The sequence below is a fragment of the Accipiter gentilis genome, chromosome 1 (genome assembly GCF_929443795.1).
Source record: "Accipiter gentilis chromosome 1, bAccGen1.1, whole genome shotgun sequence".
NCBI lineage: Eukaryota > Metazoa > Chordata > Aves > Accipitriformes > Accipitridae > Astur > Astur gentilis.
Window position 1 is genome coordinate 22,503,311 of NC_064880.1, and position 17,397 is coordinate 22,520,707.

At 35.0% G+C, this 17,397-nt stretch overlaps 1 protein-coding gene across 1 annotated transcript in view; it reads right to left on the minus strand.

Moving 5' to 3' along the window:
- LOC126053268 (splicing factor 3B subunit 1) overlaps positions 1-17,397 on the minus strand; it is a 647,576-nt gene that overhangs the window by 85,057 nt on the left and 545,122 nt on the right. Inside the window, exons 20-26 of the mRNA XM_049790888.1 lie at positions 8,732-8,882; positions 7,412-7,610; positions 5,816-5,956; positions 3,052-3,264; positions 2,043-2,152; positions 1,403-1,571; positions 9-111 (exon numbers count right to left, since the gene is read on the minus strand). Coding sequence (XP_049646845.1) covers positions 9-111; positions 1,403-1,571; positions 2,043-2,152; positions 3,052-3,264; positions 5,816-5,956; positions 7,412-7,610; positions 8,732-8,882 — 1,086 coding nt within the window. The remainder of the gene's footprint in view (positions 1-8; positions 112-1,402; positions 1,572-2,042; positions 2,153-3,051; positions 3,265-5,815; positions 5,957-7,411; positions 7,611-8,731; positions 8,883-17,397) is intronic.

The window sequence follows — 17,397 nt, forward strand, 5'->3', positions numbered from 1 at the left end:
CAGGTTACCTCTTTGGATAGTAAAAATCTGCTGAGCAACCACAGAGAGTACTTCCAAATCAATCCTGTTGAATTCATCAAAGCAAGCCCATGCCCCACAAGACAATAAACCCTAGAAGGGACAGACATGTGACTAATTAATAGGCAACTACTTATTTTGGACATGCTTATCAAAACAATACTGCAATAAGAAAAAGTTTTTAATGTGCAAAGAAAGGACTTATAGACATGATCCAGAGCACTAACTTCTAAACAAAATCACTCCAGATAGAATTTGTTTCAAAAAGAATTACAGACATTTAAAAACTAGGTTTGTTTGTTAAAAAAACCCAAACAATTAAGAAAATAAACCTATACAACCTACTCCAAAATCCTAATTCTTCTGTCACATACAAAGTGCCTACCAAATACACACATTTTGCATGTTTTACCTTTATAGTCAGTATTTTGCAACTGGACAAAGGGGAAGCACTAAATAAACCTCCAAAAAACTTACTCTTTTGCATCTATGCTGACAGAGTTCACAGTAACAAAAGGCAACATAAGGACTTCTGCACGACTAAAATTCACCATTTGGTTATGGCATTTTATGGCATACCATGTTACTTAAAGTGCAACTAAAGAATAATTTTCCTACAGTTCTGGTTAATTCATAGGTCTTTTCCGAGATAGTCTCCCCAAATGCTACTCTACCATCTCTGCAGCACCGGTAGTCTTTCAATGGCATCTCATGCTTTGTAAACAGTAATTCTAAAATTCCCATTTAAGACACAGAATTTTGCTTTCATCATTCTAAATAAAAACTCTTAATTTAGCATATTTTGGTGAACTTCCATCATGTTGAATTTTGAAGACAAATTACTTCATTCCAATGCCACCTCTGACTCAGAAGGTAAGAATAATGCCAGGGAGGAAAGCATACTTGCTCTATTTTTGTATCATTCCAGTCCAAACCAGGACACTGAGCTATAAGACACAGATGTCCATTCAGGATAGATTTTCATAATAAAGAGCTGTCTACTCAGGCTAATATTGAAATGAATATATGCTTCATTTGTATAATATAATGACTTTTACCAGCTTATTTAGAGTTTAGATTAAACCTCAAGTCCCCTAAAATTTGCAATCAGCTATTAAAAATGCACTTATTAAAATGGTATCTATGTTGCCTATTTAAAGCAAATAAAATCATTATGGTATATTTAATTTTCAAAGCACATAAAAAAATTTTGATATCTCGATTGGATTCTTACGGTAAGACCTATCTGCACAATACTAGCATTATGTAGTGGCCTGGAAGTGGAGAAAGATACATTTACAATACCTTAAGACCACTTCAAGTGCCAAAATAATTAAAGAGCCTTAATATGATTGAGAATATGACCCTCAAGATTTATCCAAACCTTAAAAAATTTTCCTAATGCAAGGTAATCCAATCCATCAGAACAATTGAAAACCACACACTGTTTAGCTACAGCCTTTGCTAAATCTTTTGTAGTTTCTGTTTTTCCAGTTCCAGCAGGACCTTCAGGGGCACCTCCAAGATGTAGGTGTAGTGCACCAAATAGGGTTCTGGAAATAAAATAATAGGAAAAAAAATTATATTAATTTCTATGCTATTTTTCCAGCTGCTGTAACGTTTACCAGAAACTTTAAACATTTTGTTTCATGTCTGCATTTTTCCTGTGATGGTACAGTTTATTTCCTTCTAGCCAGCTGTAGTTTACAAAAGGGTAGTGATGTATTAAGTTTACTAGAAGTTCACAATAGAGAATAGCTTATTTTCCACTTTCTAAATCTAAATCCTCTTGAAATTTATCACTAATTATAGTGCCACAAAAGATTAAGTTTATCACAAATTTAAATTAAAATATTCTTACAGGATGAATCCTATTTCACCAAAAGAAACATATCCTGTTCTAATTACACCTATTAGAACATAAAAAATACAATTCTGCAATCATCTGTTCTCAGGACTAATTAAAATATCTCAACTAAATAAATTCTTGCTAATACAGTACATTTAGTAACTTGCAGTTTTACCTGTAGCATCTGTCTGTAAGTGGAGTAATAACCAGCCTAGGGGTATTGCCAAGATATTCGTATCCATACCTCAGTCCAGCATTGATCATCTTTGTTTGTAGATGCCCTTCCTAAGAAACAAGGTAGTAATTTTATAGATTAAATAAATAATTTTTTAAAAACCCACAGCCACAACTCAACACTATTCCTTAAGCTCCTTAACAGGCCCCATGCTGTTAGAAAAAACTACATGGCAGACTACTGATTGCTCTGAGATACCAGTTTCAATGTGGCTCAAATAAAAAAAAAGTTGCCAATTAATAGGTACTAAAGTACTGAACAAATAGATAACAGTTAATGTAAAAAAAATGGTCTAAAAAAAGGTCCTACTAACCATATTGCAGAGTAAAACTGTCTTGTGTAGCTACTTAGAAAGCTAATGGACTTCTAAAAGGTAAACAGAAGTAATCATGACCAATACCTGTAGTTATGGATTACTCTGATACAGCAACGTATGATCCCTACATATACAATTTTTTTAATCTCACATGCAATGTGTTCTGTATTATGGGAAATCTTTTCCTGAAGAACATAAAATTATCCTACCACTCTCCAGTACAAACATTGTTATTTTTCCAATAAACACAATGCACAAATAAAATAATATTGACAATAATTCAGGTTAAAACCTCTAACTGAAAATTGTCATCCCTATAGCATTCTCTATCCTGCAGAATCAGAAAACCAAAATACAGTCTCTGAGTGAACAAATTCTGTCTGTAACTCCCCCTGCAAATTCAGCAAATGTACTGAGACTCAGCAGTGATGAAAAAAGTAATTTTAATTAAAAATTGTTTGCAGCTGGCTACTGGCCATGCTAGCTAGCAATCCATAAAATGATTGGTTATAGGTATTTTATCTGCAGAAATTCTCATAGTAGCGTAACCATTCTCTGTGTAAGCAAGCAAGCAGAAATTGAAAAACTGTGAACAGAAATTGCCTTCTAATAGGATTGAGAGGTCTCACTTACCTCCCAGTAGTACCTAAGCTGACTTAACCATTCAAAGTCACTCTCATCTTTGACTTTCTTGCTTACTAGAGATGCAAGAACATCCCTAGCATGAACATCAAGCACAACAAGTGCTCCTAGAGTCACTCGATTCTGCTTAGACAGCTTTCCTCTCACCAAGGTGACAATGTCCTCAATCTGTCTATTATTCTGCTCCAGAAAATCCTCTAGTGCCTGCAAAAAAAAATTTAAAAGTTAAGAAGTTGGATGTCTAGTCTAAGGCATGATTATTTTTTTCTTATATTACTTTTATTTCTCTGTATTAAAGAAATCCCTTCTCACTATAATAATAGAACAGTGTCTTTCATTCACTGGTAGTTCAACAGGGGTTTTGTGTTTGGGCGGGGGTGTTCTACTTTTACAGAACCACGTCCCACAACAGTTAGAAACAATAACACATCTATAATTCAAAAAAGTTAACAAGAAAATGCATTGTTCTACAATTTTTCATTTTATTGGCTTCTGGTTATACTCTGTGTTCAGTTAGCTTAATAATTTCTTTAAAACAGTAATTGATAGTTTCTTTCATGCTAATAAGTTGCTGGTAAACAAGAAAGGCCCAATTAAGAAAAGCACTTGTATCATGACAGTACTTAGATGTGAAGAAGTACCTTACTGAATAGAAATAATAAAGTGGGAATTAACCTTAGCAATACATTCACACCAAAGCATGTTTCTATAGAGGAATGGCTTCTACTTGTCTGGAGAAAAACTTACCTAGGCCTGTTCTAGATTTTTCTTCCTGCTAGCTTGCTGTTCCCCTCCAAACACACTGGCACTTGTAACCCTCAATAGATAATGATGATTTTGAGATCTCTCATCTCAGCTAGTTATTTTCCATACATCAAGTTTGGATAATCATCTGCTTAGTATGACTAAGCACTTTTTATTTATGAGAATAAAGCAGTAAAGAGAGTTCAAAAGCAGTTCAATTTCTAGAGTTTGCATTAGAAGTTCTGACCAGGACAAAATCTGAAATGCCTCACTCAAGTCAGGGAAAATAACCCACTTGCTTACCACTAAGCGTTCCTCAGCAAACATGAGATATGAGTTGAGGCACAGAACATGTCCTTAACTTCCATATCAGCAGCATTCCTTGGTGCTATCCTCTGACCATATGACTGTATATCACTGAGAATGCACACAGTCCACAAGACAATGCTCTCAAAATCTATGAAACCCCTCTGTTTATACAGCATCTTAGTTCATTAATAATACAAAGAAATTTACACCTTTGATTTATATACAACAATTACTTGTTGGAAACAACTCAAGAATGTTTGAAAGGGAGCATGTGTGTGAGAACACATATTTAATATTGAGTGACTTAAATGATATTGGCATCCTGTCCCAGAAAACACTGAAGTGCTTCAGGCAGAATACAGTGGTTTTGGCCTCTCACATGGTCACTGATTGTCTGTCATGTTTCTTATGCTTTAGTATACAACATAGGAATGGAAAAGAGAAAGAATATTGAAGGCTGTAAGACAGAGTTCTCCCTGCCACAGATTTGTGACAGATTGTCAGGAGATTCAAATGACTCTCTACCACTTCACTACTGCCCCTTTCCACAGCAGAACGAAGATTCTTGGGCTGAAGCCAGACGAGCAGAATTCCCACTAAAACAGAATTTGAGTGAAAGCTACAGGAAGGACATGTTTCCCTGCATGCCCACGTACAGAAAAGGCTTGATACAGACCAGCACAAGAGCTTTTGTCTACACTCAGAATTCTGTAACAAACACTCCCAAAAGCAAATTAATTTCAGCCTTGCTTAACTTCCTCTTTTATTCACTAACAACATTAACTACAGACTCACTAATGTGAGACTGGCTTTAATTTTTATTTTTTTTTAATCTAAAATCTCTAAAATTAGAATTCCTGTCTCTGCTTCCTGAAAGTCTTTCACCAACTGAGGATAAACGGTGCAGTATGTAGAAGCCTTATTTCTTTGCCCAGGAAACTGAGGTTCTCCTTTATTACTGGGAAAAGAAAATATTTTCAAATCTTTTTTCAAATCTTCAGGTATGTTGCAAGATTTAGTCCTTGTATTAGCAGATAATGTCCTCTTCTTCCTTTAATTCCCTCTTCCAAGACACTCAGAAGCGTCTTTTCCTTGCATGTCAGAATGCAGCTGCTCAAAAAAGCCACTATTACCAGGAGCCATTGCTTCAGCTTGTGAATAAGCAGAAAATATTATATAGCCTTTAAAATACTACTCCATATATGGATTAAAGATGAGATTTAACTTTATGTTTGTGGTACAGCTCAGCTATATATGAACAGGGAGAATCCGAATATACACATCATTGCAAAAAAAAAGGAATTAAAAGAAGAGAGTATCATGAAGTTATAACTTTATGTATAACTGTGAAAACTTGATGTTTCTTTCTGTCCAAACGCCACAGAATGAAAATCTAGTTGGCTTATCTGATGGTGGCAATTCTGGAACATTTCCAAATACAACAGGTGAGAGCATTAAGCCTTAGTGATAAACAGAAGAAAGGTTCTACAGAACACATATCCTGAATCTTAATTCGGTTCCTTAAGTACCTTTATTCCCACTAGCATTAGCTAATATATTATAAATTTTGTACCAGTCAGGCATACATATTCACTATTTGACAAGGGTGAGGATAGTATACAACTTCTAATGCTAGTCCTAGCCCATCTTCATAAAAAGCACTAAACTTTAATGAATACTTTTAAATTTAAAATATCCTTACCTTTTGGCCATTCCTAATAGACATCTGTACTTGCATTGTCCAGAAAGTTTGGGATACACAAAGAACTGTTTGTCCAGGCCACTCTCTTACCCAATTAACACGTGGAGTTTTTGGATAAGCTTCAAGTGCATCCCCAATGACCTGGGCAGGGAAAAGCACAATGTAACTACATGAGAAAACAGGTAATGTTCAGCTTTAGAATTGATTTAGGTTAGATTGTTTTACTGACAATAAAAAATAATCAGGGTATAGATTCAGCCTCAAATTTAACTCTTTAATACTGACATCTTGCAAGCCAATCTCTCAACAAAGCTCAAAAAAACCCAAAATCTCATAACATGAAGGAAGTGATCACACAAAATTTCTGAGAACTGATTTCACAACGCATTCTGAAATTATTCTTGCTATCAGATACTTAAAATTTTCTAGCTCCATCTACAATGAAACCAGAAAACAAGTACAAATACAATTTAGTTAGAAGTAATATCCCAGACTGAAAGTTATTTCACGTATTCATTCTAGTAAAAACCCAGAGCTTTTAATTTTGTAGATCATATTATTTAAACTTATATCTAACTTTAAGTGTATTTTCTAATAGTAGAATGATTAACTAGCGCCACTCAAGGATAATCCCAATGAAACCAAAACTTGCACTGCAAAAAAAACTTCCAGTCTACACCAAGAGGTTATTTTCCTGCCATTAACAAAACTCAAGCAAGAATAAAGTCTTATATCAACAAACTCCTCAGACAAACAGTGTAAACTACCGGAGTGAAAATCTGCCATTTGTTTTGCAGTTCCAAGCATTTTTGCTTTTAACAATCTCTATACACAATCGCACCAATAAAATAAAATAAAATAAAAATCTATGAGGGGAAAAATGTGTCTGTACTGACATTAAAACTATGTAAATGTTATCTGGTTTAGATCATTATAAAAGTTCTGTGTTCAAGGCTAAATGCAGACAAATGATGCTTAACCATTTCTTATTCATGCAGCTCAGTTTCACTTTCTTCTGTACTGCTATGCCACAACAATAATTAAACTGTTATACTGTAAGACAGTGTCAGGGAAAGTGTGTGTACATTTAATTACCTTAATTGACATTGAAAAGGACCACAGAAAAGAAGACAGACATGATTAAATATACAACACGATGAGACACTGTAAAGACTAGAATAATACAATCTGAAAAGAGTTAAGGGTCTTGATTAAAATAGTCATAATTAAGAGGAACAGACAAAAAAAAAAAAAAAAGAAAAAAAACCCAAACACAGACAATCTTGCAGTTTAGTCTTGTCCCTTAATACCACATCAAGTGCAGAACAATCTCTGGCAAAAGAATCCTTAGCACAACCGGTTTTGACTCTACTATTGAATTTTAAAGAATTTTAGAGAATTTTACAACCAGAAATCAACACCAGAACTAAAAAAAAAAAAAAAAAAAAATTATAACCTTTAAAGACTGAATTCATTGTTTTAATGTTCATGCTAGGTGCAAAGAATAAAAAGTGATTCCAGTAAATGTTAATGTTTACTGAAGAAATCAATGCTGAATGACATTAGGCTGGAAAATAAGAGGTTAGGACTCATTACCTTGTGGACAGACTTCAGCATAGCTGCCTCCAGTTCAACTAGCCATTTTTCAACTTGACCTCTAGCTTCTGATGTTGAGATTGTCTCTATGAGTTGCACAGTCTCTCCTTCACTACTTTTAATGTGCGTAATATCTAATACATCAGTAAATTCCACTCTTGCAATTCCTTCAAAACACTTTTTCAAGTGAGGTTGTACTCTAGAAAACAAAACTAGTATTAAACAGCTTCTGATATCTTTTTCTTGCCAATACTACCAAAGAAGATCCAATTAAAAAAAAATAAAATCTGAACAATTTACTTAAAAATCATTTAAAGTTGTTAAAAAAAAAAAAGGTTACCCTCAACAATAATTCTTATGTAACCACCCCTTGCAAGATGCATACCACAATATTTTTTGAAGATCAGTTTAAAGATGTAAAATATTACTTATAGTTTCTGTAACACATAAACTAGTAAGGATAAACAAGTATTCTTTTTTTTAACTGCTAATCCACCTACAGGACATAAAATTCCATTATTTATATCTTCCCAGCAAACTATAGTAAATATTAAGGAATTCGAGTAAAGCAATCAAGTACAACCTTAACACTTGTAATAAAAAAAATAAAAATAAACTTTAAGATTTTTTTTCTCACAATATCTCTTGCCCTGTTCATTGCACTGTATGAATATTTCTCTGTGACTGAGCTGGCATTTTATTTCTCATTTTCATTCTTATTTTGCATGACCTTGCACTGCACTCACTGCACGCTGTCAAGTCTGCCTATTGGGAATCAAAACCCAGTTCCTCTGCTTATAGCAAAGGCTATATTGCTTGACAAGATAGCTTCTGCAGGAATCTCTGTAGAGTTAATTCAACTCAGTATATACCGAGTTATACTTTTTGCAGTTTAATCCTGAATGAGGTTGGGGAGTAGAAACCAAAGAGAGTGTTAAAACATGGCAAAAAACTTCTGAAATACGTTAATTATGACTGCCCCTAAAAAGATAAAACTCAAGTCAGCAATATACAGGTTCCATCAATTTCCTACTGGGAAAAATCAGGCATGTTAATTTCACCATGAATTACTATATGGACTTCTGATTCTTCTGAAAACCAGTGTATGAAAGGGTTACTAGTTTAGAAAACAGAACTGAATTTAATTACTCCTATTAAAAATTACTCTGCATTCACCTGTCATAAAATCTAACCAAGTAGATACTTAATACCATAACTATCAGTGAGAAAAAAAGAGAGTTCTGGGCTCAGGGAAACAATATGGCAAAACTATCTGTATGCACTGTGAGTCACAAATTCACCTATTAAATATTACCATACCGAGTAGGATCTTTAGTCTCTGAAAGAATCTCAAGGAGTTCATCATTAGATAAAAAAAAGAATCTGGGGAAAAACAGGCGCTTCTTCTCTAGATATTCATTAAGTCCTTTGAGAATTAGCTCCAGAAATTCATTGCACTTCCTCAGTTTTTCCAACATCTTGTCTATTATTACTACTGTCAGCACGTGTTTGTCCTGGAAAAGAAATTGTTCCAGATAAAAATGTTAATGCCTTCTCAAGTAAATCACCACACAGCACTGCAGGAAGTCTTAAGCAAAAATGAATCTTTATTTCAAATTGTGCTTTACTCAAACCATTGTCAGGTTTACACTTTATTAACCTTCTTCCTTGCCAGGGTTCACTGGAAAAGTAGTTAGACTGTTGGTAGTACAGTAAATTTTTCAAAACAGGATCAATTCATCAATCAGCACAACTCCCATCATTCTGTTGGAGCAACATCAATTTACACTGGCTATTCAATTGGCTTATGTAATTAAGCAACACGAACAATAAAAAAATTTTGATGGATTTTCAACAGTGTACTTTTATGACAACAATGCAGTCACACATTTTAAGTGGTAATCATCTACCATACTTCAATGCAAAAAAAAGGATTTTCCTTCCATATAAAATATATAAATATATACACAGGATAAGTATTGAGGTGGCAAAGTTGTACTGACACTTCAGCACTAACACTAACTAGTAATGTGATCTAAACAAAGCTGTTCTCTGGTCCTAATATGTTTACCAGCTAAATACATGCTTAAAGATTTTTGCTAGCAAAATCTGAAAAGTTATACTCGCTTTAAGAATATAAAAAATTATATTTTTATTTATTTTTACAATAGCACCTGAATAACACCTGTCAAGATACACTATTGGATAAACACTGTGTTTCTTATATTTATACATTGTGTAGATGACAAAATATATAAGACATATAGTGCTTTCCAAATTCTTTCTAGTGTTTTCCAAATTAACCTCTCAAATTAAATGAATGTAAATCATTAGAAAAGCTACTGCATAAACTGAAAGTTGTCTCAATTAATACAAATACAAAAAAGATTTTTCAAAAGACCTAAAAGGTTGCCAAGCTAAGAAGCTTTAAAGAAATACAGTTGTCAGAACATCAGGTTCTAGCATTTAATATACCTTATGGCCAATTTATAGCCTAATCATCATTACATTTTTTCAATTGTGCTCACCAAGTATGGGGTTTGGGGAGCAAAACGAGACACACGTTGAAAAGTAGGAAATTATGCAGATTTATGACTGAGGAAGTCAAACCAAGCAAATGCTTCTACTCAGTTCCTATATGGGCTTGGGTTCATCTGTGACTGATTTTATTCTAGTTCAGGCCCATACCAGTACATTAACTGACTTGCCAACTGTAAACTGATTCAAACCCACTCATGTTGCAATACATAATGTTCTATAATGACAAAGTCCTGGCAAGGAAATGGAGAGTAATTAATCCCAAGCCCCTGCTCCACTTCCCAAGTCTGGGAACACAGCTTCTGCCATAGCTTCTCCTTTACCACCTAAATCAGACTGAATTTCCCTGAAATTTGAATGGGGCCAAAATGACCACAGATAAGATGGAAACAGAGCTAACTAGAAACGCTAGTCAGCCCTTAGGTCCCCTCTGCCCAGTGAGTCTGCACCTATAAGTACACAGCATAGAGCACATATCCAGGATTAAAATTAAAAAAAAAAAAGACACAGGCACATCCAACCATAAGAAACACCAAACAGATAGGTAGGAAGAATTTCAGACTAGTCAATCTACTGAGGGCTTGTTAGAACTGCTGACAGCAACAACAAAAATTACTCCAATGGACAGCAGAAATCAAAGATGTACCCAGACTATTTCCACTAGGAATGGTTTTGTCAGAGCCATTACAAATACAGAATGTTCCACTCAGAGAAGTCCCTGATAGGGCTTGCAGAACAACACAGTCTCACAGAGCAGAAGCATGGGTGACTCATGTTGCAAGGGACAGATGAGGAGAGAGAGGCTAGACTGCTGTGCAAACCCCAGAATGTGCAAAAAGCATCTGTAAGAAACAAACTCCTCACAGGGTGACAATGCAAATTTGACCTAGTAACTTGACTGCTGTTCAGCTTCAGTTTGGAGAATTTAATAATAAAATCCAAGTTCAGTTTCAGTTCAAAAACTTAAAAAGTTTTGAAAGTATTTGCAATGTGCATTCAGCTTTGGTTCAATTCCCTGCTCATGTTACACACATACTTGCAATCTACTGAAAAAAAACCCCAAACCAAAACAGAATTGTATGTTCATCTAATTGATCTTCATGGGGGTGCACCTCCCTAATACAATAATCATAGTGTTCCTTTGTACATGAAATACATTTACTTTCTGTCACTGCCTCTTGCATCATACCAAACTCAGTAACTACATATACTTTTCATCTATACATTGACAATTAAGCTGTCAGCATACAAACATAGTTCATAATTGGTTTTATAAAACAGTTTTTAATGCACAAACAACCGTATAACTACATGTTGTCAACAGAAAGAGGTTTTGTTCCCTTTCTTAGCATATTTATCATCAGCAAACAAAGTGCAACTGGTAAAGCAAATCAAAGCTGTGTTACTGGTTTTGTAAATGGGATTCTTCCTGCTTGTTTTTTCTTTCATATGAGAAGAAGTCAGGAAAAAAGATGATTTATGTTTCAACATAGATTTCCTATTTACAGTTCTGCTAAGGCATGAAGAAAAAAAAAGGCAAAGCCATCATTCTCAGTCATTCAAAACATCAGCGTAACTTATTTTGTCAGCGACACTGTCACTGTCAATTAGGGGGAAAAAAATGTATCACGAAAATAGTATAAATCAAGTGTATAAAAATAGCGTGAGTACCCTGTTAAAAGACCATCACTAACTCTAGTTTCTAAATATAATTTTTAACATATCACGAGTTGCAGACTAGAGGTTTTTTCCTTGCCTTTTTTTTTTGTGTGTGCTTTCTTCCCCATAAAGACAGAAAAGCTTCCATATCCTAGATTTTTTTAAAATTTATGGGAAATGGAAATTAACCCACTAAGTAATTTAACACTCATTAATGTGTATTGCTTAAATTAGATATTTAAAAAGAAGGAATAATATATGATTATACAAATTTGTGGCTAAAATCTAAGCAAATAAAGGAATTTTATAATACAAAACAATTTTATAACACAATGGCATATAAAATGCAAAAGAGCACAAACAGACTCAAGTTAGCTTTATGCTTTAAGAAAGACCATTGTATAGATCGGGGAAGAGCATTCTTTTAAGCCATAAAACTCAAACACTGCATTTGTGGAAACAGAGTGCCATCTTCTGGAAAATAATGCCTACTTCTTTAGCCAAAACTAACTTAAGATTGTTAAATTTCTATTCTGACGTTTACACTCTCCTGGACAAATAAAAGACGATTCATTTTTCTACCAGTGATAACACATATCACATTCAAAAAATACTTTGTATTTGATCAGCACTGAATATCTGAATTAGAAGATTTTATTAAAACAGATCATTCAGCACACAATGTTCAGAAATACAATACTCAACAAAATTCTGAAATTCTTCCCCTTTTTTATTTTTACCCAATTTATTCCACCAAATGAATACTATGGATTTCACAGCTCTATGGGATAAATTCCTGATTTTCTTCTAAATCAGAAGAAAGAAAAAACAGAGAACAAAGCAGGGAGAGCGGGGGGCAGGCAGGTAAGACAGAAGGAGAAAAAGAGAGAGAGAGGACAAAATGGAGTGAGAGAAAGGGAAGGAGAAAGAATAAAAATAATAAAAAATAACTTTATTTTTAAGTGATAAAGCTGAATTGCTGGGAAACGAAGCACATGCTTCTTTTTGCATACACTTTGTGTATTCCTACATTAAGACCATATCTGCAATCTGAAAAGAGCCCAGACCAAAAAACTTTTAGACTGAGTGAAGATTTTAGCATTTGTCCTAATAACATAATGGATCTCTGAAAGTTCTGCAAAGCCATGAGACGGATGAAAACAAAGCTTCTAATTTTTTTCCTTTAAATGGCAACTTTATGTCCCTACCCTGGAAAACAGTGGACCTCATAAATCTTCTCAAGCCTGTTGAATAGTTTAGTAAGCCCAGTTAAAAAAATACTAAAAATGCAACATCCTACTGGGAATGTCATTGATATTAAGGAACTTTTTCAGTATTTTTATTAAAATCATTAGGATTATGTAATAGGATTACAAGAATTACTAGGTAACTGGTGTCACGTCCCAAAGTTGGAGCAACTCAGGTTTGTGGATTTCTTTTGTCAGAATTAAGGTGAAACAACACCAGGGGAGTTCAAACAACAATCAACATTTATTCAACCTAGCTAACCTTGCCCAAGTACACGTGAACTTATCACTATGAACCTTGCATTATGTCATTAAGCCGCTGCTTGAGAAGAGGAGGGAAGTATAGAAAAACGAAATGGAAAAAGGAAAATGAAATCTATCAGAAGGAGAGCCTTCCTGTTGAGTCACAAGGTTCAGAGCAGACCTTGCTTTCTGGACTCCTTCTTAGAGAGGAACTCAGGGGCGGCTAGATCCACTCCTAGTTTCAGACTTGGTCAACGGTTTATGTTTCAAAGGATGAGGTGTAGGGACTGTGGAAAAGACAGACAGACAGACAGACAGAAAGAAGAGTTTCACCAGTCCTGGGTCCAGCATTGGTCCAGCCAGCGTAGAGATCCAGTTCCGGAGGGCGCGTACTGAGGACTCATTCTCCTTTCTTTTATAGTGTGTTAGTCGATGGTCTCGACATGCGCAGTTCCATTCCCGGGGTTCTCTGGAAAATCAGTCAGTGAGCTTTGGGGCGGGGGGGGTGGGTGTCATTACAGAGTTGCCTCTCTTTTTCTGCTGGCATGACAGCTTAAGATAGAAGCACAGTCCCAACTTCCGTGGGGCCTTCTTCCTCCAGGCACATATGCTGTGCTCGTTCTCCTGGCCACTTAAGATAAGGACTTGCGGCTTTGGAGAAGCGTGGTCCCACCCTCCGGGGGGCCCTCTCCTTCGGCCACATTGTCCTGTTCACAAAAGTCCAGCGTTTTCACAGAGGCCGTTTTCTTCACCAAAGTTCTTCAACGAATGTTTGAGACATTGACTATAATTTGTCAGACTGTCACAACTGGTTATTCCCCAAGGAACAGAATTTATAGAGCGTGCATTCAGACCACTGATCATGTAACTGCTGAAGAATCAGCTGTGCCAGTTTCAGGTGTTACCTCTTCCATTACTAGTACCACCTCTTTGCTAGAAGCTATTGCCCTCTCAGCAGAGTCAGCAGAAGAGATTGCAGGAGTGTTCTTCATCCAGTTAGTCTGGCAAATATAACCAATCTAACCCAATCCAAGGTTGAAAACATCTAACTACTGATGCAAAGAGCATTCATATAATCTCATTAATTGATCCTAATAACAGTGCTAACTTCCAGAAAGTGTCAAATAAGCAGCGGATTAGCAAGACCGTAACATTTGGACCAGACGTGCAGTGATGATGTCTGACAACTGCCTTATGTACTGATTCATAGTAGATCAGAATACTACTTTTGAAGCAAGTTAAATATCTAAACAGTTTAAAGTTACAGAGGCTTCTCTACCATTCAATATGCAAATAAGCAGCATTTTTCAAAAGGAACAATCAGTGTAAAATTTCATTGATTCGTGTCAATTAACCTACAGTGCCAGGATCATCGTTGCTATGTTACCTTGCTTTGTATGCTGCTTAATTTTACTTACCAGAATAGCACATGGCCTGTGAGAAGAGGTTGGGAGAGCTGGACTTGTTCAGCTTGGTGAAGTGGAAATTAAGGTAGAATTTAACTGTAGCCAGCAACTACATGAAGGGCAATTGAAAAAAAAAAACAAAGCCAACTTCTCAGCAATAATAATTGGGTAACAGGGAGCAACAGGTACAAACCTTTGCTTGGGAGGTTCAGGGTGGACATTAGGGAAAAAATATTCACTAGGAAGGTACCACAGCACCAAAGTTTCTGGAGGTGATCTGCAAGAAATGTCTGTCCTTGGAGATTTTTGAAATTTGGCTACACAAAACTGTGGCTGACCTGATGTAGTGTTGGCAAAAGTTCTGCTTTTAGAAGGAAGTTAGACTAACTGAACTCTAGTGGCCCCTCCCAATCAATGCTTCTATGATTCTACGTGAAACAGTTCTGCAAAATAATTTTTAAAGGATCTGAGAAAGGGGGCCAAGATGAAACAAAAAACAGATTACTGTGTTATCAGAAGCAATTTTTTTTTTTTTTTTTTTTTGGTACATACTACAAATTCACTCCGTATTCTTAAGACAGCAGTACTTACCTGAAAAACTGATTTCATTAAGTCTTTCCATGTCTTAACCACAGTACTGAATCGTCTACTTTCCTCAGGCATCTGAGCCATGATGTCAGGAGAACTAAAAATTGGCTCCAAATAAAGCCAAGTAGCCTGAACCTTCAGCCACTCATCCAGAATCTCCTGTACTAACAACAGCTTGCTTTCCCATTCCCTATAAAATAGCATTAGTTCAAATGCATTAATTGATGCTTCCAATAAAACATTTCCAGCAGACTGCTAAGGTCTTTTTGGCAATTTGCATATTCAGCAGCAAGTACAACAGGAATAAGTTTTAAGATTTCAGCAGAATATCATGTTCACCTAGCCTGATTTCCTGCATAACAAAGTCCACATTAATTTCTGCAACTGTATCATCTGTAAGGTTGACTGTAGGGTTTCATGACCTAGGTTAATTCAATAAATAGACTAATAGTATCAGTGAATAAATGTAGCACACACTATAGCATGTAATAGTATCTGTGGACAAATTCACTTCAATTGAGTATGTAATCTGGCTTCTGGCACACACCAAAGCCCAGACTGCTACTTCTAACTGTTTGCTAAGATAGACAAGCTGAGATGGCAAGAGATAGATGTGAAAGTAACCTAAACTACTAAACCAAAAATATGCAGACATTATCCTGAAAAGATATGTGGTCTTAATTAAAAGATTTCAAATGGTAAATAGCCCAATGGTTAAGTCACATTTTGTTTCTGATCTCAAATTCCAAATAATGATTGTTGAACACATTTGTTTGATGGATTAAAGAGTCCTTCATTATTACAACACACCACTATGGGTACACAATAATTCAATAGCTATTCATTCTTCCCTTTTGATAGCCAAAAATTCAAGATTTAAAATTATTAACACCACCATTTGACACTTCTTACTATCTCACCAATATCAGACAGATGTGATATTATCAGTTTTCTAATGTCATTAGTATTCCTAATTCACTGACATAAGCAATTTGAAAAAAAAGTATAAAAATAAAATGTTATTTATAATCTTATAACAAGTATATATAGTCTTCTCTCCTGTATAAAAACAGTATTATTTTTTTACAACTTTCATACCACTGGACAGTACAGATAGAATTATTATATTATTATAAAAAGTGCATGGTGTTAAAATATATTGTATAAATGAACCATAGCAGTAATTTTCTCAACAGGACACTCATATATGGGCTGCACTGAGTTCTGTAAAATGATACATGTGAAAACTTACTTTAATTCTTCCTTCACTCATTTACTTGCCACAAATTCTAAACAGACAGCTTTGCTTGCATGTACCTTCTCCTCTACCCAAAGTCTCTCTTTCATCTCTCAGGTACTGGGTACCTCATCTCTGGTGATTTTGCTTCTACCAAGAGGCAGAGAAAAATGCAGCTTTCCAAGAGGAAAGTTAGGCAGGTCAGTTAATTTTCTTACACCAAAAATACTCAAAAATGAAGATGAAGAATTTGGAATCATCTCTGGCAGCAATCAAGAATTCTACATGCTTTGCTGGTTATTGAGAAAGCAAAAATTGTGTAATCACCTAGATCTGAAAGACTGAAGTAATAGTAATACCTTGTATTATTACAAATGCTGTCAGTCACCAAAAAACTGATGAAATTACCATGGTGTGCTTCCTCTTTTTAAATAGGCAAAACCTACTGTTTTACATTACTGAGGAATGAACTCTTATACTATAGTACAGTAGTAATTAGACAATTAATACTTATTGGAAGGTACATGTATGTATATGTACATATGTATTTGTATTTATTGAATATGTGCTGAAATCTGAAATAGCATTTTTGCAAGTTAATGGGAGTTTGGAGGTACCTATATAGCTAGATAATTATAGCCAAACTTTAGATGAAAGATTTTTGGTTTTCACAATATGGCTATGTTTGGGGGACTTAATAAGCAAGTATTTATTGAGGAAAAAGACAAAAACAGATTAAAATCTATGCTCAAAGATGGAAGTATAGAATTTTTAACATGCAATGCTAAGTTTTAGAATTTAATTTTCTGCATTAGGAAAAAAAACACTTTCATCAAATCCCTGAAATTTGTCTTGTTTTCGTTTTCTTCATCTCCCTTACATAAGCCCTAATATTTTTAGTTGTTAAAGAGCTAAAAGATTCAGTAGCTCTATAATTTAGGTAGAAAGTTTAGACTATATTCTCTAGTCTACAAACTTTCCATCTATATCTCAGGTATGTTTCATCTGGTAAAACAAAGGTAATGTTATGATGCATCTAGTACATTAAGTACCAGAGCTTGTTAAAAA